Source organism: Hemicordylus capensis, chromosome 2, assembly GCF_027244095.1.
Source record: "Hemicordylus capensis ecotype Gifberg chromosome 2, rHemCap1.1.pri, whole genome shotgun sequence".
NCBI classification, from domain to species: Eukaryota; Metazoa; Chordata; class Lepidosauria; order Squamata; family Cordylidae; genus Hemicordylus; species Hemicordylus capensis.
In genome coordinates, this window is record NC_069658.1 from 148,821,244 (window position 1) to 148,844,021 (window position 22,778).

The window sequence follows — 22,778 nt, forward strand, 5'->3', positions numbered from 1 at the left end:
GTATGAAGCTGCCCATACCACTTTCAAGATATTTTTTATTTGGGGGGAAGGATCCACTTCCAGCCTGGAAATTAAAAACTACAAGGATGCAATATTTCCCAAGAACAGTGATTTTTTTCCTGTGTTATAATAAGGTATAATTTCTCAATTCCTTCCTTTAATTGCTTTCAGCTAGTAAACATCTACATCCACATCTCTTCATTAGCTATAAATTTGAAGAACTGCCAACAAAACTGTCTTTTGATATATCCCCCATGCTAGCAAGATTTATATATTAAGATATACCCAAATGGGAAAGAGACTTGGAAGTACAATTCTCTGTGTGTGTGTGTGTGTGAGAGAGAGAGAGAGAGAGAGAGAACTGTCATTGTTTCGTTAAGCAAATGTCCTTTAAACTGATAGCCTTGAATTTGCACCAGCGATGTTTCACAGCCTGAATATGCTAAAATTGGATTAAACTTTTGCGGTAACTTTGTGAGAGGAATGGAGGTCAATTAAGGAGACTCAGCTGGGCCCAAGCACAGTTCAGTTGCTTCATTCTCACAACTTCTGCTGTTTAGACAAGCAAATGTGCAAAGTTGCCTATCGTTGCCTAACTGGGACAGATTCGATATAGGTTTTTTCTCAAGTATGGTCTAATGATAGACCATACCTTGTCTCCTTGTCGAAAGGAGGCATCTTTCCCTTCCAGAGAAGCATTTATGTTTACCAGACCCTCTCTCATAATCTGATAAAATAAGCCACGTTTGGCAAGGGTCAAGAGGACAGGTGGTAGGATGCACAGTCCAAAACAGCGTGTCCACATGCTTAGGAGTCACAGACTGAAAGTGATCCAATTTGACCACATAAGAGGAGTGGCTGGATACCTTCATAACAATCTCTGCCCTAATGGTAGAATCCAGTTCAGCCTAAATATGTGAGATTTTGTCCACGAAAAAAATCATTAGAAAAGTCAGTGGGTAACTGATGGTTCCAAATTCAAGGGGGAAGGGGCTCGTACTAGCCCTCTCACAACACTAGACAACTCTGCTGGATGTGAACCTGTGGATGCAAAGTGAGCAGAAAAGAAGAGCTTCTTTACTGTGTGCATTGCCAGAGCATAGATCTTCAGATGTGTTCTATATTGTAACCTGTCAGATTCGAGTCGAGTCTTTCTCCATTTGCGCTCTAGTAGTCTACCTTGTCACTTCAGCTCCCGTAATTCTTCTGACCACCATGGGGCTAATTTTGAAGCAGTTCAGAGAGGACACTTAGGAGTGATTGTGTCTAGTGTTGTAGTGAGTTTGTTGTTAAATCTGGATAAACTAAACTGAGCTCACCAATGCTTTCTCTTTTTCCTGTTCATATCCTTATGCTTTGGGGGGAAACACTGAGCAGCATCTAAATTAAGTCAAGTCCATTATTAATGGGGCTTTAGTCCTGACTAACGTGTCATTAGTTCCTGTGGTGCTTAGTCATGACTGGCGAGTCTGTAAGCCCCTAAAATTCCTTGGGCAGACTCCATCCATAGACTTTTGAGAGAAATTAAATAACTCTTAGCTATGATCGTAGTAATTTTGTGTACTTTTATTAGCTAAAACCAGAGGTATCTGCATATCCATAAAGCACCAGTAGCCAAGTCTGTACATTTACCAGTTGTTAAATCCCAGAATGACTTCACTATTTTTTTTCAGGCCTACAACTGTGGAAAATGTTAAGAGTGTTGATGGTGTTTCGGAAGCAAAATCTGTGATGTTGGTTCCCCTCCTGAACACAATCAAGGAGTTCTGCCAAGCAAATGGCCTGCAGGTCAGATTCAATTCAATATGTGTTGTTTCCCTCCTTAATTTAGCCCTTAAAAGATGATCCAGCATCTTCCATAGTCATCACATGATTTGCTTAGGTACTATAGCAATAGCAATAGCAATAGCACTTACATTTACGTATATACCGCTTTATAGCTGGAAGCTCTCTAAGCGGTTTACAATGATTTAGCATATTGCCCCCCAACATTCTGGGTACTCATTTTACCGACCTCGGAAGGATGGAAGGCTGAGTCAACCTTGAGCCCTTGGTCAGGATCGAACTTGCAACCTTCTGGTTACAGGGTGGCAGTTTTACCACTGCGCCACCAGGGCACTGGTACTGGCATCCCTTAGACTTAAATATTGCTTTTTGTTTATAATACCATAATAATAATAAGATAAAATATTGCTTGTTATATAGATGGATATCATCAAGACTTCCAGATCTAGAGATCATCCACAAATAGGTCTCCAGAAGGATGGTGGATGCGGCACCTTAACAGATTCAGAGCACATAACTTACACATTGTTTCAAGAAAAGAATATGTCCTTGGTAAGCTCTTGAACCTGCAGCTATAGTTCACGGCTGCACAACTTTAATGGATTATGACTTATGTAGATGATTTTATTTAGAGGAATAAAAGTTTATCAGAGCTGCTGCTGAATTGCATGCTACAGAATACAGGAATGGGTGAGCCCTATAGCTGGAGGAGAATTTTGAGTTTGGAATTGAGCTGAATATGTTGTTAGAGAGACAGATCACTAGGCTAAACAAGGTTTTGATTCTAAGTATTGCTTATCTGGAAGTGTAAACTCCCCTTAGTGCGACTGCATGTTACTTGACTGTTACCTATTTTCCAGGCAGGGTGGTGATTGGGTGAGAAAGATTCATGGAATTGACTTCACTCACATGGATGGTGTGGCAGATGCATACTGCAGCTATGTAGGAGTACTGCATAGGGAATTGGCTCCCACCTGGATCTGTATTTGTGTAAGAGGGAGAGAGAAAAGAGGAACTGTTCTACTGAAATGAGTGAGACTTGCTTCCAAGCAGATGTATTTGGGATGTACTAGGTTTACCACCTTTTTATGGGTCAAAGATCTAGAACCTTCATTGCTGAAGGCAGAAATCACCGGGTGAAGCATTTCCTAGCATTGTATCTTCATATAAGGAAAATAAGTAGCACTTGATAATTTACTAACATGCACCAGTTAAAGGCAGAAAGCCTCGATCCATGATTAAGGTGGCAAACCTAGAGTCATGTGTCTGAAGCATGCCATCTAATGCTTGGCCATATTAGTCTGTTGTAGCAACAGCTACAAAGAAGGTTAACAAATATATTTTGACATGAACGATTATAAAGTGGGCTTTGGCTCATGAAAGCTTATAATAGATTTTATTATCATTATGGTGCTATCAAATTGTATTTACTGCTAAATACTATACAGGCAAACCTCGGTATTCGCGGTTCTGCATATCCGTGGTTGAGTAATTGACACCTGACTATGGCATATGCTGGGGGTGGGGTTTAACAAAGGGTTAATTTCTGGTGGGTTTGGGGTGACTGGAAATGACCTCTGAGATAATTTCTGGTCATCATTTTGAGGAGAGGAGCCATTTGTTAAAATGTGTTTGTTTGTTTTTAACCCATGGTTTTTCACTTAAAAACTCTGGATTTAGCACTATTGGAGGGCATTGCTGGACACCAGGAGACCCATGGAGCATGGGTTTTTTGGGCCCTTTTTTGTCATTTGCCAAGACAACTCCCCGAGTCGCAGTGATTCAATGACTTACCATCCACGGTTCCATTTTCCTTGGTGTAGAGGCAAACGGAATTCCCTCAGAAAATGGGGCTCATCTGTATTTCTTAAACGGTTTTAAAATATATTTTTTTCTTAGGATTACATTGAATGCTTGTTGATTTTGTGTTGTGGAGAGGCTGAAATAGCGCCCCCCCCCCGAATAACATGAATGTTTGCCTTTTTTCATTACCAGTTTGCTGCCATTTCCCCTCCCTACTGCTTTGATACCATTTTTCTGGGTCTTTGTTTTTCTGGAAGCAGTCACTAGAATTCCAGCTAGTTGGGGAATATGACAGCATTATTATACTATGTAGCCAAGTGGGTTGGCTGTGTGAGGGCAAATGGACAAACAAAGCCAGCTGTGAGTAAGGGTAATACTTCTATTGGTCAGCATTGCACTCATTCTGAATAGGCAAACATGTCTGTCCCATTTCAGAACAACCTCTCAAAAATCACTAGAAAAGGGGGTGTACTTTTTGCCTCTGCCAAAAGTATTCACGAAAAGCACCTCTGCCCCCCCCCCTTGGGCTCAGTCCTATATTTTATTTTCCTAATTTTCACAGAGTGATTCAGTGCAATGATGCTGAGTTTGCTTCTTGTTCGACCCCCTCCTCTCAGGAGTATTTCTTGTTAGACAGCCAACAAATTTAAAATGCCCAAGGACCAATTAACAAGGAGCAATAATACAATTAGGTGTAGGTAATTTGATGCCTTGTATCAAATAACCATTGATTACCGTGTGTACCCTTGTGTCTACTGTCTGGTGGAGAGTCAGCAAACATAACATACAGCTATCTACTTTATAGGAAGAAAAAAATTGTCCAAGTGTACATAGGCAATGCATAAAAGATGACTCAATATGTGTAGTATGGAAAAGTTAAAAGAACTGAAATTGAATTCGTTCAGTAGCTTGAGCACTAATCTATAACCTGCAGTAAACTCAACATTTAGCTTTTGGATAACATTCCAGTGTTATGAGATGCTAACATGATTAATGTATTCCATACTTTTGGCCCACAAAATTAAACACAGCTGAACAGCCACTTATGGTAGTACACCAAATGTTAGACAGATCTGCTTTTGTTGTGTTCTTGGGACTATAAAAGTACAAGGGCTGTCAAACACTTGGGAAAGACCACAATACTTGGTTGGTGACCTGAGTTTGGCTTGGTGGGTCACAATTTCTGCTGGGCTGATGTAGTAAATATTTATTGAAATGGTCACTCAGTTTATAGTCCCAAGGTTATCATGAAACTGTCAGATGTTGCTGGCAGATCATTTAAGTTAGGGCTGTGTGTTCCTTTCTACACAGTGGCCCAACACTGTGGGAAGCCCAGAGGCAAGAGGTGAATCCATGCCTTTTCTCCTGCTGTTGCTCCCCTGAAACTGGTATCTGGAGGCAACCTGCCTCTGAACCTGGAGGTACCCTTTAGCCATCAAGACTAGTATCCATTGATAGACCTGTCCTCTATGAATTTGTTTAAGCCTCTTTTAAGGCCATCGAAGCTGGTGGCCATCCCCACATCCCATTGCAGAGAATTCTGTAGATTAATCATGCATTGTGTGAAAAACTACTTCGTTTTGTCAGTCCTAAACTTCTTGGCATTCATTTTCATGGGATGATCCCCTGGTTCTAGAGTTGTGAGAGAAAGAGAAAAAAATTCTCTCTCCATACCATGTGTAATTTATAGACTTCTATCATATCTCCCGCTATTGGTATTTTTTTCTAACTAAAAAGCCCCAAATGTGGTCTTTCTTCATAAGGAAGGTGCTCCAAGCCTGATCTTGGTTGCTCTTCTTTGCACACTTTCCAGTTCTGCAATGTCCCTTCTGAGATATGGTGTCCAGAACTGTACACAGTACTCCAAATGTGGCCACACCATATATTTGTGTAAGAGCATTATGATATTAGCAACTTTATTTTCAATCCCCTTTCTAATAATCCTGAACACAGAATTTGCCTTTTTCTCAGCTCTTGTACACTGAATTCAATGTATTAAATGAGCTGTTCACCACAGCCCCAAGATCCCTCTCTTGGTCAGTCGCTGACAGCTTAGACCCCTATTTACTAAACTGACAACATTGGGGTTGCTTCCGCTTACCCTGCTCAAAATGGAAGTATCACAAGCCCGTGCCTTGGTGAAACAGAAAATATTAGACATGGAGCGGCAGGAAGATTTATCTAAGTCTCTGGGTTTCTACTGTAACGATACCACAAGTTACCTTGTGGTACCTTGTTGCTCCTTTATCTTATCTGCAACAATTAGACATCCCCAGATATAGGTTGGCTTTTACACAGGCCAGATGTAGATGCCTTCCCTCTGCTGTCCTTGAAGGACTCGTTATGCGGAGCGTCTGTGCCCCTGTGGTGATGGGGAAGTTGAAACAATCGAACATGTTTTGCTTTATTGCTCCTTTTATAGGGACTTACGTTTAGAACTAATATCTCCACTGTTGGCTCGTTTCCCAGGAAATTCGCCTAGCCAACAAGTGGCTTTCCTGCTTGAGGACAGCATACCTGCTATTACTCGGAAAGTGGCGGGCTTTTGTGCAGCAGCTTGAAGAGTGCACCAGTTTTTAATTAACAGTCCTAGTGCTGCTCTATAACCTTTCAGTTATAATATTGTTGATGGGTTAGACTGTTGACTTTTCCCCCCTTTCAATTATTTATATTTTAATTGTATCCCCCCCCCTTGTTGTGCTGGTCATAGACCGTAATAAGCTTTGAATGAATGAAGACCCCATCAGTGCATATGTGAAGTTGGGTTATTTTGCCCCAATGTGCATCGCTTTGCACTTACTTACACTGAACTACATTTGCCATTTAGTTGCCCACTCACCCAGTTTGGAGACATCCTTTTGGAGCTTCTCACAATCAGTTTTCGATTTTACTACCCTAAATAGTATATGGGTTTGCCAGAGTGTACACATAACAGGGAGGTGCAGCTCATTCTGACTGATTAGTGTACCTGACTAATGGACATGTTTCCAAACGCAGTTGTGGTGTTCACACATTTTTGTTTTTAGTGTACACTTAAAAACATAATGTTTGAAGCAATGTTGAGAATGTTAAAAATAAATAAATTATTGTTGCTGTTTCCATGAAAGCAGATTTCAAGGGCAACTGGCTCTATCCAACCCCAGCACAGAATTCCTCCAGTAGCTGTTGCTGGTATCTGACTTACGTTTCTTTTTAGATTGTGAGCCCTTTTGGGGACAGGCAACCATCTTACTTATTTTTCTATGTAAACCGCTTTGAAAACTTTGAGCGGCATATAAATGTTCTTCATCATCATCAATGTTGTAAAATTCAGCATGCTAACTAGGAAAAGTCAGGCATATTGGTCTTTATTGATCTCTCTTCTTCTTGCTTCCCTAGAAAAGTATAAGTGAGAGTCGGTCTTTACCTCTTTCAGTGGTTGGAACACATTTATTTCAAGCTTTGAAAGCTGGATACCCAGTTAATTTAGAACGTGCTGGTCTGACTCATGAGGTACAAGAGATGATAACTAAAGTAATTCAAAATCCTCCCATCAACTCTGGTAAGATATTCAGCCTAACTCTGTAACCTTTAATGTAAGGAAGATACAAATAATAAAACTTACTTGTCAGTGAAAGGACCTTGTTCTTGGGCAAAGAGGTGCAATATCTAATTATGTTTGACATATATTGGAGGAGTATTGTCTTGAGTTTAAACAAACATATCTTGAGTATAAATGGGAAACAAGACAAATGGTTCTCTCTGTAGAAATTGCAGGCTTACCCGCCTGCTTGCTCTCCCCCTCCCCACCCGTGGGGGTTGGCAGGGAGAATTATGAATTTGAAAATGAGTGTAGCAGCTTCAAAGTCATATTTCCAATTCAGAAAACAATTATTTTCTTTTTCCCTCCAAGATATAACAAGAATACAAGATATTAGAACCCTGCTCCCAGCAAACATAGAACTGTATCATGTAAGAATGACAATTGCGCAGCTGGAGAAAGTGTACAGAAGTCAGCAGCTGGGCCAGCAGAATTATTCAGAGAAGCAAGGACCACCTCAAGAATCTGGATGTCTACAGCCAAGTACAGGATCCTCACAGAAGAACAGAGAAATCCTGTGGATTGAAACAAAGGTTTGTAAACCAAGTTGTTCTAGTAAGAACTAATCAGCCTACTTTCCTTTCACTGTCTCTACATCTGGACTAAATTTGGTGCAAATCGAGGTCCATAAGTTAGATCTCTTGCTCCTCTATTGTTCAAGTGTCCACCATCTTGGATCGGAGTGGGTGACATCATCACAAACTACACCATTGGGGCATGCCTACGTGTCCATTTAGCTGTAGCAAATTTGGTTCAAATCAGTTAGACTGTCCACAAGTTAGTGCACTTGCGCCTCTAAAGTTTATGTCCACCATCTTGAATTGGGGTGGATGATATCGTCACAATCTTCGCCGTTGAGGTTTCCCTATGTGTCCCTACAGCTGTAGCAAATTTGGTTCAAATTGATTAAGCAGTTCACAAGTTAGCTCACTTGCGCCTCAAAGGTTTATGCTTCTGCCATGAATCAGGGTGGATGACATCACGAACTACACCACTGAGGTGTCCCTGTGTGTCACTCATTGCAACTGTACCTAATCTTCTATATAATTAATTCCTGTAGATGGACTAGAGGGATGCGTGGGGGTGTGGCAAGCCCCATCCCTGCTGCCAGGGAGAAAGGAGAAAGGAAGGAGGAGGCAAAAAGGGCGGCGGGTGAAGCCCAGCTGTCCAGAGGAGGAGGAAGGGCGACGGGAGAAGGACAGGTGGCAAGGACGGGTGGCGGGCAAACCCCGCCACCCTCAGGAGGACGATGGGCGGTGGAGGGGGAGAAAAAGCGGCAGCAGGTGAGATAAAGTAGTGGCCGGAGGGGAGAGTAAGCAGTGGCTGGTGGGGGAGAGAACACCATGGGTCTTGAGAAAACGCCCAAATGGAAGCCCCACCGACCTTTGGAGGTGGGGTCGGCTAGTTTGGTTCAAATTGTGTAGACAGTCCACAAATTAGCTTGCTTGTGCCTCAGATGTTCGTGTGGCTGCCATCTTGAATTGGAGTGGATGACATCATCACACATCATGCCATTTGGGCATCCCTATGTGTATCTACAGCTGTAGCAAATTTGGTTCAAATCGGTTAGTTGGTTCACAAGTGAGCCCCCTTGCACCTCTAAAGTTTATGCATCCACCATCTTGGACTGGGGTGGATGACATCATCACAAACTATGCCATTGAGGTGTCTCTATGTGTCCCTACAACTGTACCCAATTTGATTCATATTGGTCCAGGCAATGTGAAGTTAATGTGGGGGACACATACTTGGACAGACACACACACAGAATGCCGGGTGATCTCATAAGCCTACTGGAAAGGAGGCTAAAAATGGGAAATTGTCAGTCTAACCTTGCAAGAAAATAATGGAAAGTATAATCCATTTGGGTTTTCAGTGTTCTCTTTCTTCCGTTCTTTGGTCAGTAGTCTTTTGACTTATTCTCATTGACTTATTCTTCACTGCAGCAAACTGTTATTAAATCCTCTTTGAGGGAGAATAGTGTTGGCCAAAATTACCCTATTCTTATGCTGTACATTCCTTGTGTACAGTGGCACAGGGATCATGCTGGGCTGCTATATCATATTTATGTTTGGAGCACCGTTGGTCACTGCAGGGAGCCTGCAGGTCAGGTAGTGATTTTCTGCTTCCTGCTCTGTTGGGGTTGCTAGTTGGAGAAGGCTGTGCTTCAAGCCAGGATACTAACATCACAGATTGGGATCCTTCTGATCTTAGGAGTCAGGTGATCCCAGAGAGTCGGTCCTATGCCACTGCCCACTACACAGTATCTATCTATCTATCTATCTATCTATCTATCATAGTTATGCCCCGTCCCTCAAATACATTACTGCTCGGAGCGGCTCACAACAATAAAATAGATACAATATACAATAGAAGTAATAAAATTAACCAAATCACGTAAACAAGTTAAAAGTCAGGTTAAAAACCAAAATTGGTATAAAGTTCAAATTAAAAACATTTTTAAAAGCTAAAATTAAAGAGAGTTATAAAAATTAAAGAATCTACCCGATATAACCAAAAATAGAGAACTAAAAAGTCTTCTTAAAAAGGTGTGTTTTTAAAAAAAAAACTGAGGGAGGGAGCATAGCAAAGCTCTTCAGGGAGGATGTTCCAAAGCCAAGGGGACATAGCTGAGGCCCTGTCTCTAGTCCCCACCAACCGGTTCTGTTAGTGGCGGGGCCATAAGCAAGGCCCGAGACAATGAACGGAGGGCCCTGGCAGATTCATATGGGCGAATGTCATCCGACAGGTACCCTGGCCCCAAGCCGTGTGGAGCTTTAAAGATCAAGACCAGCACCTTGAATCTAGCCTGGAAGTGGACCTGTAACTAATGCAGCTGCTGCAGGATGGGTGTGATACTCATGAAATGACTTTCACCCACTAGCATCCTTGCAGCAGCATTCTGGACCAGCTGAAGCTTCTGAACAATCTTCAAGGGCAGCCCCACGTAGAGCGCATTGCACTAGTCCAATCTGGATGTTACCAACGCATGAGTGACTGAGGTCAGGTCCGACTTCTCCAAGCAGAGTCACAGCTGGCGTACCAGCTGTAGTTGGTAAAAGGCGCTTTTGCACACTGCCGCCACCTGCGCCTCTAAGGACAACGTTGGGTCCAGAACTACCCCCAAGCTGCGGACTTTGTCTTTCAGAGGGAATGTGACCCCGTCCAAGACCAGATTTACCTTATTATTCAGATGATCAGTTCCACCAACCTAGAGCACTTCCATCTTATCTAGATTAAGTTTCACCTTGTTTGCCCCTATCCAGTCCAGCACAGCCTCCAAGCCCCGGTTCAGAGCATCCACTGCCTCCCTGGTGTCTGCTGACTTTAAAAGATAGGTAGAGCTGGATGTCATGAGCGTATTGATGGCACCGCAGCCCACACGGATGACCTCTCCCAAGGGATTCCTGTAAATGTTAAACAACATGGGGGACAGACTTGATCCTTGTGGCACCCCATAGGCCAAAGGCCAAGCGGTGGAGCAAGCATCACCCAGCACCACCTTCTGAGTATGATCCTCCAGGTAGGAGCGGAGCCACCATATAACCATGCCCCCAAGTCCCAACCTGGAGAGACGTCCCAGAAGGATACAATGGTTGATGGTATCGAAAGCCGCTGAGAGGTCCAGGAGGATCAACAGAGTCACACTTCCTCTGTCTATCTCCCAGTGTAGGTCATCCACCAGGGCGATCAAGGCAGTTTCAGTCCCATATCAAGGTCTGAAGCCAGATGTTTTGCATTCCTCTCCATTTGGGCAACTCATTACGAAGGGAAACCATTAGACTGTGCTTCCAGACCATTTTCTTGCCTGCTTTCCTGCTGCCTCCCTGCTTTCCTGTGGCCTCATCAGACTTCAAACCTCCAGTTTGTTGGTTTATTGGATTTATAAACCACATCTCCAGGCACTTTACACTAAAAAACAAAACAAAAACCAATTAAAACAAACACTTTTAAAAACTCTGTGTGTTTGTGTGTGTGTAGGTGCAAGCGCAAGCTAATTTAATAAACAAGAGCTGGCATTTCATGCTAGAAGGAATTGCCCTCTTTAATATTTCTTTTCCTAATTACTAAGACTGCAACTTTTAGTTGGTCAACTAGATATATTGATTTTAAAAACTTCTGATTAGAAAGATTGAGCAGCAGACTTCTAAAATATTTAATAGAAGTAGTTATAAAAACCACAGGTGACAGGAATGGTTTCTCTGTCTTAGAAGGAGTATTCTTCATTCTCTTGCACAGGAGTGAGGTGCTTGCTGTGACACATGGACATATCTTTTTTTAAAAGGGAAATCATTTTTCCAGAACAATTGTTCTATTTATATGGAAATTTATGCAGAATTAATCAGTTAAAATTCAAATAACTAAGATTTCTTTCTGTGACAGTCTTGCTTATTATTACAATATAGCAGAACCAAAATAGGGTCAAAAAATAAACAAGTATGCCTTTACCTTGTAGTTCCACTGATTAAAACTGGCTTTCATCGATTGATTAGCAAAAACTTTGTTTAAACAATCTACAGTTTGCTTACAGCCTATTTATGCATATGAAACACAAATGTGATCTTGTTTATACCTTCAGGGCATTAGGGAAGTGTGATTGCACTCCTGTTGCATTATTGGATTTATCACATTTTTAATGGATAAGCATATCAATGCGTATGTTCATGTTTATTTCACATAAAGCTAGTGTGAAATAGTGAATAGAGCATGGGCACACACGGGAGCACTTGGGTCAAATTCCAGTTTAGTCCCTGTGCGAACTTGGGCCACTCACATTCTCATAGGATTGCTGCAATGATAAAATGGTAAGGGGAGCATATATGCAAGAAGGCTGTAATCCACATTTAATAATGAAAAACAATAATGGTCTTCTAGAACGATTCCACAGCAGCATCTAGTGGTAGAAAAGAGGAGATACCAATTACTACTCTTCTTTAAAGTGGCCAATCAAGGGTGAGAAGAAGAAGAAAAATCTCACTTTACCAATCATACTTATGGATCTAATGCTTGAAGTACAATAACTACATAGTGCTGAGTACATAAGAAAAATACCTCACATATTTGAAAAAAGCTCTATTTATCCATATACACTCAAACTATCTTTTGTTCTTTGACATGCTATTTGCACGAAGACCTTGGAGAGCTGGTCTTGTGGTAGCAAGCATGACTTGTCACCTTAGCTAAGCAGGGTCTGCCCTGTTTGTATATGAATGGGAGACTTGATGTTTGAGCACTATAAGATATTCCCCTCAGGGGATAGAGCCACTCTGGGAAGAGCAGAAGGTTCCAGGCTTCCTCCCTGGCATCTCCAAGATAGCGCTGTGCAAGACTCCTGCCTGCAACCTTGGAGAAGCTGCTGCCAGTCTGTGTAGACATTACAATACTAAGCTGGAAGGACCTATTGTCCAACTCAGTATATGGCAGCCTCCTATGTTCCAATCATGTACACTCTAACAGCTGTTAAAATCAATATATTACTAGAATTCATGTTACTTTTCTAGGGAGATTCAATCAAGACAGCTATACATAAACCTGATTCTGGGTCCAATGAAAGTATAAAGCAAGATACCTCCTATACAGATTCTTCATCTTTGGTAACTATCTGTTAAATTATAGCATTGTATGTGATGGAAATGCAGGCGACCTAAATAGCCTAACTGTTTTTTTGTCATTAGCCCCTCACCTGTGCATCTTTCTACTATTTGGGAATACAACCAGTGTGCTTTTCCCTCCCCCCCACCCTCTGCTTTTCACTCTGTGTAGCTGAAATCTGGTGGGTAGGGGGAACTGACTGATGAAAGTATACTAGAAGTCTGGATGGAAGTCCTTTGGTCCAGTGGTCATCGTTTATGGAGACTAGTGCTAGAGGAGAATGTCACAGTGGTTGATGCCCATTGGGGCTGGTGGGGTTCAGTAAGTCCATATTTTTTTTAAAACCCATAACCATTTACTGATATGTCACTATAGGTAACACATAGTAAATAAATAATGCTAAGGTATATGTCACCCACCTTAAGTGGCGCAGCAGGGAAATGCTTGACTAACAAGCAGAAAGCTGCCAGTTTGAATAACCGCTGATACTACATCAGGTAGCAGCAATATAAGAAGATGCTGAAAGGCATCATCTCATACTGTGCAGGAAGAAGCAACGGTAAATCCCTCCTGTATTCTACCAAAGAAAACCACACGGCTCTGTGGGTGCCAGGAGTCGAAATTGACTTGACGGCACACTTCACCTTTAAGGTATATAGCTAATATTACAGAGGTAGAAATTTAGAACCTGGCAGATAAGAACATAAGAAAAGCCCTGCTAGATCAGACCCAAGGCCCATCTAGTCCAGCATCCTGCTTCACACAGTGGCCTACCACATGTGTCTGGGAAACCCACAGGCAAGAGCTAAGGGCTCTTGCAATTAATAAGTTCAGGGCTCAACACCCCCATTTCCTTTGCTCATATACATACAGTCTGTTTGCTTGTATTTCATCTTAAGCCATTTGCCTATATACACAGCATAAACAAGTTTTTTAAAAGTCTAATTAGCTAAGAAGAGAAAAATTGAAAGACTTGATGCTTGTCCACTTTCTGATGTCTAGTAATGAGAATTGTGAAGGGGAGGGAAAAAACTTATTTCTAAAAAGCCAATAAATTTAGCTCAAAGTTCAGGTAATTAAATATGCTTTCAAGTAGAGTCTCTCATTGACCTAATAAAGCAAGTTTTATGGAGATTCATTAGGGAGAGATTTTCTTATTAAAATGCTAGTTTTGAGGAGATGGTTTTAATGCACAATTTCTTGAACTAATAGTTCTAAAACCAAAGAGGTTTTGTACATATAAACATTTTAATTTCAATTTATCACTTCGCCACTCCCCAGTAAAACCTGTTAAAAACAGTGGAGAGTGAACGATGTTCTTTATTCCCTCTGGCTCTCCAGTTGGAAAGAGTGTGTGGAGAAGGCAAACTAGAAATATTGGCATTATTTTGCTGTTCACTAAAAGCTAGTCTAATGAAAGCTGAATGGAAAATAAAAAGATAAGAGAATGCTGTCAGTAAATATTTTGCCTCAGCAATGACCAGAACACACCACAAGCCGAGCTCAAAGGCAAACACTTCTTAGGCTTTTTCTTTCTCTGTAGCCAGGAAGAAGTGAGGAGAGAAGTGACATTGAAGGGATTTCTTTTTCTTCCCTTCTGTCTTTTCTCCTCAGCCAGTAATGAGTGTCTGAGCCTTTGAACTTTGGCGCTCAAGATGCTCATTACTGCACAGTGTTTTTCAGTCAGTTCACACATTCAGCTGGGAGTTAAGTGCTGAGACTTCAGCTGAGACTTCAAGTGACATACATGCGTGTGCAAACTGGCCTTGCATAATTACCACTCAAAAGATCAATGCATTTGTGTTTTGCCAAATAAACTATAATTTGAAAAGTAGGGAAGTAATGTGTGCGGGGTTAGAGGCAGTGTGGTATAGTGGTTAGTGTTGCACTGGGATAGGGAGACCTGGATTCAAATAGCTGTTCAGCCCAGAAGTTCACTGAAGTGACCTTGGACTAGTCAAATTCTCTCAGATTAACTCTACTTCACAAAGTTATTGTGAAAATAGAATGGGAGAGAGAGGAGCGAGCCATGGTATTCTGCATGAGCTCCTTGAAGGAAGGGCAGGATAAACATGCCATATATAAATAAAATAAAATGCCAAGATTGGCTTTAGTTTTATATTAAAGCATTTTCTACTTACACAATGTTTGTTTATCCAGCCCACGGAAGTATATTTGTAATTTTTAAAAATATTCGTTTAATATTTGTATTTAATTGTATAATATTTGTAAAGTATATTTTTGCTTCTTTAGAAGGCAAAGATCACAAAAAGCAATAGTGAAGAGCATTTCTCTGGTGCCAAACAGGATGTCCGGAGCCATCAGACCTCCATCAAATTGGCTTCTTGGAATCAGCCTTCACTTAGTCCCGAGGAAGAAGAACTCTTTACTGATTTTCAGTCACAGGTATTATTGGTCCATGAATAATCTGTAAGAGGTCAGGCAAGCCATATTTGGTATTCTAGAAATGTTCATTGGTGACTCTCATAAACCAGATGCTGCTACATTTGGTCCAGAATGCTCCTACAAGAATGGGTATGCAGAGCAAGATATTACTTGAGTATTGACACCCATCCTGTGGTAGTTTCACTGGCTACCAGTTTGTTCAGAACCAGATTCAAAGTGCTGGAATATATAGCCTGAGGCTGGTGCACCTGAAGGTATGCACCTTTAGCACATGGTCCTATATCTGTCTGAACCCTAAGATCATTGTCCACCATTGCCTTAAACTTGATAGCTATAATCGGATAGAGACATCTTGCCATTATAATGCTCTTCCTGACGAGAGCCATAAAGCTGTGTCCTAGCAGTGTTCAAAAGAACTTTAAAGGACCTCCTCGTTTGAGAAACCATTGACCTCTAGCTGGACTGTTTAAACCTTCTGCTTGGCTTTTATGTTTCCATCTGCTACTGTTTTCAAAAAGCTTATCTGCTGTATTAATAGTTTTAACAATATTTTAATTTTTTTAGTTTTTTATAACACTTTGTCAAGTATTGTATTTGTAAGGCGGGATATAAATTTGTTTGTTCAATAGCTATTATTATCTGCTTGTTTTTTTAGATGTCATAGCTCTTAGACCTCCATTATATATTAAATATGTTATCAACTGTTTCTTCATCAACCTAATCAAATATGTTTCTGAACTCCAGGTTTTCTTTGGAATAGCATTTGACTTGGCTGTGTTATGCTACCAGCTTTGTATAAGAGGGAACTATGGAAGCTTCTATTTCTAGGTTGCTGGGGGGAAACCCACTGGATTCCAAATAAATTTGGGAAAGATTGCCTTCGATCTTTGAGTGCTTCCTTTGGGAGAGCACCAGCTGGGGGAAAGTGGCGGGGCAGGTAAGGGCACCCTCCCTGCATCTTAAAGGAACTCCTGCCCCTGGCCTTCGAACTGGCTCGAATGCCGGACTTTTGAACCAGTTAGGCGCTCCATAAAAGGAGCGCCTAATATATAAATATAAAATACTGGTTTGTGCACATCCCTAGTAAAAGGTCAGGTGAATAAGAATCCAAACAGTTCTTAATGCAAGTACAAGACTCTGTGTGGGGGGGAAAATAATTGTTTTTCTTTTCCTTTCTAGACTTTATCACAGCCTTCAAAGAGAAAGTTACCAGAGTGGTTTGAAACTTCTAAGGGAACTGTTCCTCATGTTAATACTTCCAAGAAGTCCAAGGGTGGAGGAAGCAAAGGTCTCTTTGGTTGAATTTGGGAGGAGATACATAAAAAACTCTGGATCTACTCTTTTGAAGTTCATTTGCCAATTTTATTGAAACTCACGGAAATGTACAATATATTAAATGTATAACATATTGTACAATATATTAATACCTTTTTCAAAATAGAGATAATTGGCATGGGGGAAGGAAGCCTTTAGGTTTGGTTTTTTTTTTCATGTAAAAGCATTACTGGATAGAAGCTTTAAAAGTAGCTCTGAGCATCCAGTTCATATACATGTTGCATCAAGGCCTGAAACTTGAGCCCAAGCAAAGAAAGAAGCAAAAAGGAAAAGAAAAGATCAATAGACTGTCTGGTTATATTGTGTTGCAAGGTTTCTGTTAACCTGAGGTAAAGGACATTGTCTGAATATACTTTCAGTTATAGCTAAAGTCCAGGGAAGGTGAATGTATCATTTCATTCTTCCTCAGCTGCACTGCTGACAGGACTGTAGCTCCACATAGTTGTTCGTTGTTCTTTAAAGAAGCCATTCCTATGGAAAATATGATCAACAATAGGATATTGTAATTCATATGTAAACTGTCATTTTTCTTATTATGATTATGATTATTATTAACATTAGTTTCTTTAATTTCAATTGCTTTTGGCACCTTTAAAAATAAAAAATAAACTTGTTTATAATTAAAAGTTGTAGTTCAGTTGTTTTCAGTCATGCTTTATCATGGTTTGGTTTATAATGAGAAGTAGATAAGTCAAATAAGAATTTCAGGTAGCTCCTAAGAATTGCCTCTTAAAATGCAAGCCTGGATATTTTCTGTAGAACAAAGAAATAATTTCTTCCCTCACATCAAAACATACCAGCTCTGACTTTTTCTCTCATTATTCCCCAAACAGTTAATGGATATTTAAAGTAATGTATTTAAAACATGTACACTGCCTTAAACAGGTCTCTGTGGCAGCTGAACACAATTACAATAACATTAGTTTTGTTAGTCATGACTAAGCGCCATGGAAATCAATGAGGCGGGTTAAATTTATTTCACTGGAACTTAATTGTGATAGAACAACTTGTTTTGGATGAGGTTACACTCCCTCAGAAAGAACAGATTTGTAGCTTGGGAGTGCTCTTGGACCCGGGTCTCACCCTGTTGCCTCAGGTTGAGGCTGTGGCCAGGAGCGCATTCTACCACCTGTGATTGATTCAACAACTCTGCCTGTTCCTTGAGAATGACCTGAAAACAGTGGTACACCAGCTGGTAATCTCCAGGTTGGTCTACTGCTATATGTTCTATGTAGGGCTGCCTTTGTACATAGTTTGGAAACTTCAGTTGGTCCAAAATGCGGCAGCCAGATTGGTCTCAGGTATCCCGGAGAGAACACATTATGCCTGTTCTTTAAACAGTTGAGAGGCACCTTTTTAAAGTGGTTATTCTCTTCTATTTAGCAGGGGGAGAGCAATTTGCCCTGTTCAACCCCAGCACAGCATCCCTTCAGTGGCTGTTTCTGGTGTCAACCTTATGTTTCTTTTTAGATTGTGAGCCCTTTGGGGACAGGGGACCATCTTATTTACACACGTGGACACATCTGTTGGTACCCTTACAGCTCATTGAAAAAGTGTTTTATACCTCCTGAAAAGCAATTAAATGAAAAGCAATTGTCCCATTTATACTTGCATGCCTTTGATATATCATCGAGTAAAGCAAAGCAAGGGTGAAAAGAAATAAAGTATTGCTTATTCTACAAAGATATTCTAAAGTGGCCTGGACACATTTGTTGGTACCCCTAGAAAAGATCATAAATAATTGGATTAGAGTAATTTTTCAAATTAGCTGTTTTCTTTAATTAGTATCACACATGTCTCCAATCGTGCAATCAGTCATTCAGCCTATTGAAATGGAGAAAAGTGGTCACTCTGCTGTTTGGTATCATTGTGTGTCCCACAATGAACATGGACCAGAGAAAGCAAAGGAGAGAGTCGTCTGGGGAGATCAGAAAGAAATTATAGACAAGCATGTTCAAGGCAAAGGCTATAAGACCATCTCCAAGCAGTTTGATGTTCCTGTGACAACAGTTGCAAATATTATTTAAAAGTTTAAGGTCCATGGGATTGTATCCAACCTCCCTGGACGCAGCTGCAAGAGGAAAATTGACCCCAGAATGGGCAGAAGGATAGTGAGAATGGTAGACAAAAAGCCAAGGGCAATTTCCAAAGAGATACAAGCTGAACTCCAAGGTCAAGGTCCATCAGTGTCTGATCGCACTATCTGTCGCTTTTGGAGTGACAGTGGGCTCAATGGAAGAGGACCCAGGAGGACTCCACTGTTGGTAGGAAAACATTAAAAAGCCAGACTGGAATTTGTTGACAAGCCACAATGCTTCTGGCAGAATGTCCTTTGGACAGATGAGACAAAACTGGAACTTTTTGGCAAGTCACATCAGCTCTATGTCCAGACAAAAAAAATGAAGCTTTCCAAGAAAAGAACACCATACCTATTGTGAAACATGGAGGAGGCTCGGTTATGTTTTGGGGCTGCTTTGCTGCGTCTGGCACGGGGTGCCTTGAGTCTGCGCAGGGAACAATGAAATCTCAAAACTATCAAGACATTCTGGAGCGAAACGTACTGCCCAGTGTCAGAAAGCTCTGTCTCAGCCGCAGGTCATGGATCCTCCAACAGGATAATGACCCAAAATGCACAGCTAAAAGCACCCAAGAATGGCTAAGGACAAAACATTGGACTATTCTGAAGTGGCCTTCTATGAGCCCTGATTTGAATACTATCGAACATCTATGGAAAGAACTGAAACATGCAGTCTGGAGAAGGCACCCTTCAAACCTGACACAGCTGGAGCAGTTTGCTCAGGAAGAGTGGCCCAAACTACCTGTTGAGAGGCGCAGAAGTCTCACTGGGAGCTACAGGAATCGCTTGTTTGCAGTGATTGCCTCTAAAGGTTGTGCAACAAAATATTAGGTTAAGTGTCCCATCACTTTTGTCCATGCCATTTTCATTTGTGTTATTATTTGAAATATTTTGTTGCATCAAAACTCTGAAGCAAAGTCTGATTTTTGTTCAATGTGGAATAATCAATGATGAGTGCCCGTTATGTTTGTCAGTTTCAAGTTATTTCAGAGATAATTGTGGGTGGTTCTTCTTTTTGTGGAGGGCTACCAACACATTTGTCCCTCTGTGTGTGTGTGTGTGTGTGTATTTTTCTATGTAAACCGCTATGAGAACTTTGGCTGAAGAGTGGTGTATAAAAATTCGTCGTAGTAGTAGTTGCACTGGCTGCCAATATGTCTCTGGGCAAAATACAAAGTACTGGTTATTACCTTTTTAAAGCCTTGAATGGCTTAGGTCTGGGCCTTTCTCTAAAAGATTCCCTCACTCACTAAGATCATCAGGAGGAGTGCTACTCGTTCAGCTGATGGCATCTGAGAATGAGCCTTCTCACTTGTCGCCCCTAGGTTGTGGAATGCGCTCCCTGTGGATAAAATAATTCTCTTCCTTGGAGGCCTTCAAGAGAGCCTTGAAGGACCCATCTTTTTAGCCTGACTTGTAAGGTTATCTAGTTTTAATTTTAATCTGGTTTAAATATTTTCATTTTATTTTAATTGTTTTATGTGTGTTTGATTTTAATGTAAACTGCCCTGAGCCACTTTAGCCACTTTTCTCAAACAAATTATTAATTTGGGCTGAATGAAGAGTGCCATCAAGTCGGTTTTGACTCCTAGCAACCAGAGAGCCCTGTGGTTGTCTTTGGTAGAATACAGGAGGGGTTTACCATTGCCTCCTCCCTCTCAGTATGAGACGATGCTTTTTAGCATCTTCCTATATCGCTGCTGCCTAATATATTTCCCATAGTCTGGGGAACATACCAGCAGGGCTTCAAACTGGCAACCTCTGGCTTGATAATCAAGTCATTTCTGCACTGTGCCATTAGGTGGCTGGGTTTAGGCTGAATACTGCCCAAATATAATCTCAGTTCCTATTGTCATATTGGATCTGATTAGTATGGCATTTCTCCTCACGTGGGTAGGTTTGTTCAGAATTATAGCAACAGAGCAATCTTGTAGATAAAAGTTTCAGACACTACATAGGGAAGATTCCAGAGACAATGAGCTGACGGTCAGGACCAATCTGGTTGCTCTTCCAGAAATTAATGGAAACCTCCCCAAATGGTGCCTCTAACATCTGCCAGCTCCTACAATTACCTCATTTAATAAGTTGTAGACTATCCACTATATTTTATGTTTTGTTTAAATGTTTGTCCCAGTGGGGATCCTATAGAGTGTGTGGTGGGAGATTCAGAAAGGGAAAGGTAGGAGAAGGAGAAAATTGAGTTGTTTCTGAACAAACAAATATATACAAAATTACTTGGTATTTGTGAGAGAAGCAGCTAAAAAGCTATCCTAGAGATGCCAGGGAGGGAACTTGGAACCTTCTGCTCTTCCCAGAGCAGCTCCATCCCCTAAAGAGAATATCTTACAGTGCTCACACTTCTAGTCTCCCATTCATATGCAACTAAGGCAGACCCTGCTTCGCTAAGGAGACAAGTCATAGGAACATAGGAAGCTGCCATATACTGAGTCAGACCATTGGTCTGTCTACCCAGCTCTCCTCTCCTAGGATCTAGATCAAATAAAGGGAAGGGGGTATGTAGCACAGCCTGCGGTGTACAATGCTGATGTTTTAGGGATTTTTCGTAATGGGATTTTAAAAAATGGGTTTTAATGCAGTATCGGTCTTCTGCCTAACTCGCTTTAAGAGGGCTCTTAGTGTAGTGGAGTGTAACAGAGTAGAAACTAAAGCATACTAAGTTTATTGAACAAAGTTCCTAAGGTTACCAAATCAAACAATCTTACTCTGAGTGAAAGATCATCCTAAGGAAGGATAAGAGTCACAAGCGTCCAGTAAGAAACACAAACTGACCAATCAGTCTACAGGGCTGATGATTGACGCGAACATTCTAAACTATTCCAAGCCTATTCCTCCGTCACAGATATACATACATCAGCGGCAAGAACGAAGACAATGAATATACACATAAATCCCAACACTTAAGACGGTAGGGTTTTGCCCCTCTACTTCCTTTGGAAAAGAGCGTCTTACCATTGGTCTCAATCCTAACCAATAAGCTTCCCCATATATCATAGATACAGGGGAAAGGAACCTTTTGCGCATGCTCTCTTCAAAGGATGCTTCTTAAGTCGTTCTTTTCTCTCCGTTGCCGTAGTAACGGAGACCTGAACTTCCGGATTTTTTTTGTCTGTGACGCAAAATCGCGTCGACGAGCGACGGGAAGGATGGGAAATGTGGAAGCCCTGCCGTAGGAAGCTGAGCCAATAGGGAAGTAGGAGCCTCAGGGCTCCGCTGATTCTCCCACCCCTTTGCCCCTCGCCGTTGGAGTGGCCTCGTGCGCGAGGTGAGTGAGTGGGTGCGCGCGCGCGCGCAGCCCCGGGACGGGACGGGATTGGCGGGAGCAGGCAGGTTCCCTGTGGGGAGGGCGACGGTACTGTCGCGAGGAAGCTGCTGCCCCGTTCCAGGGGAAGGGGCTGTTCCCAGGCTCGGCCATTACAGGCAGACGGGACAGTCAGCCTCCCCCCGCAGACAGGAGAACACCCTTCCTCACGACCCCCCGGGGAAGAATTCCGGGTACTAGAAAGAGCCCGTTTGAGAGTGCAGACTTTGAACGGGAAGCCGTAGTTTTGTGAGGGGGGACACGACGCCAAGGACTGAGACTCTTAACAGACTGCTCAGCAGCTTCACCGAACCCCCGTTCCCAGGATTATTTAGGAAGAGGCTAAAGTAGTATAGAACTGATCTAAGGTTGCCGCGTGGGCATCTTTCCAGGAGCTTTGTTATGTCTTAAGAGCTGATGGAACGGTGCTCCCTTCAATATAAGCAACTTTCAGAGTTCACATGGAAATCGACCTTCTCCCATTCCTTGGAGCTTGTATATACGATCAGAGATTCTTCTTATGAGAATATTGATACTTTTGTGGCATGTCTACTCCATAGAACTAAAATGGTGTAAGCATTGTTTCCTCTCTCCTGGAAGTCCTGGGAAATGTAGTAGTTCTGGGATGAGAGCTGGGGATCACCAAAAGAAAGTTTTCAGCACTCAATAAACTAGGTTTCTTTGAGGGAGGCCATGGTAGATTTTACACTATTGTAAAACTGATATCAGTTTGTCGTGTAGGTACACCTTTGGTAACTTCAAAGCTGTTCACATATATTAGCTAAGATAATGTTTACTAGCCCTGTATGGTAGGCTACTACCATATTGCCCCATATTGTGGAAGAATGTTGAAGCGGTGAGAATATTTAACTTTTTTTAGC

The 22,778-nt window shown here is 41.6% G+C and overlaps 2 protein-coding genes and 2 long non-coding RNA genes across 18 annotated transcripts in view; 2 read left to right on the forward strand and 2 right to left on the reverse strand.

Moving 5' to 3' along the window:
* The window catches only part of WRN (WRN RecQ like helicase), an 86,544-nt gene extending 69,417 nt beyond the window's left edge, over positions 1 to 17,127 (forward strand). For all 9 annotated transcript variants that reach the window (XM_053292034.1, XM_053292040.1, XM_053292042.1 and 6 more), the window contains 7 exons: positions 1,674 to 1,788; positions 2,206 to 2,337; positions 6,967 to 7,129; positions 7,481 to 7,701; positions 12,670 to 12,762; positions 15,014 to 15,166; positions 16,346 to 17,127. In XM_053292034.1, coding sequence (XP_053148009.1) covers positions 1,674 to 1,788; positions 2,206 to 2,337; positions 6,967 to 7,129; positions 7,481 to 7,701; positions 12,670 to 12,762; positions 15,014 to 15,166; positions 16,346 to 16,468 — 1,000 coding nt within the window. In that variant the 3' untranslated portion in view covers positions 16,469 to 17,127. The remainder of the gene's footprint in view (positions 1 to 1,673; positions 1,789 to 2,205; positions 2,338 to 6,966; positions 7,130 to 7,480; positions 7,702 to 12,669; positions 12,763 to 15,013; positions 15,167 to 16,345) is intronic.
* Positions 7,126 to 10,572, reverse strand: LOC128343270 (uncharacterized). The gene is made up of 2 exons (XR_008315430.1): positions 10,350 to 10,572; positions 7,126 to 7,683 (listed from the first exon to the last, which is right to left on the reverse strand). It is a non-coding gene; the product is annotated as an uncharacterized LOC128343270 (long non-coding RNA).
* LOC128343269 (uncharacterized) lies at positions 10,976 to 21,683 on the reverse strand. Its single transcript, XR_008315429.1, has 4 exons — positions 21,549 to 21,683; positions 16,826 to 16,972; positions 11,943 to 12,062; positions 10,976 to 11,080 (listed from the first exon to the last, which is right to left on the reverse strand). It is a non-coding gene; the product is annotated as an uncharacterized LOC128343269 (long non-coding RNA).
* A 36-nt stretch (positions 21,684 to 21,719) lies between these two features.
* GTF2E2 (general transcription factor IIE subunit 2) overlaps positions 21,720 to 22,778 on the forward strand; it is a 54,230-nt gene continuing 53,171 nt past the window's right edge. For 3 of the 7 annotated variants that reach the window (XM_053292047.1, XM_053292044.1, XM_053292045.1), the window contains exon 1: positions 21,885 to 22,469. Coding sequence is in view for 3 of the 7 variants with exons in the window: in XM_053292044.1 (XP_053148019.1) it covers positions 22,315 to 22,469 (155 nt within the window). In the remaining 4 variants the exon portion in view is untranslated. Of the gene's footprint in view, positions 21,862 to 21,884; positions 22,470 to 22,509; positions 22,754 to 22,778 lie in introns of those variants that run through there. The other 4 variants (XM_053292048.1, XM_053292052.1, XM_053292050.1 and 1 more) reach the window with 3 other exon arrangements.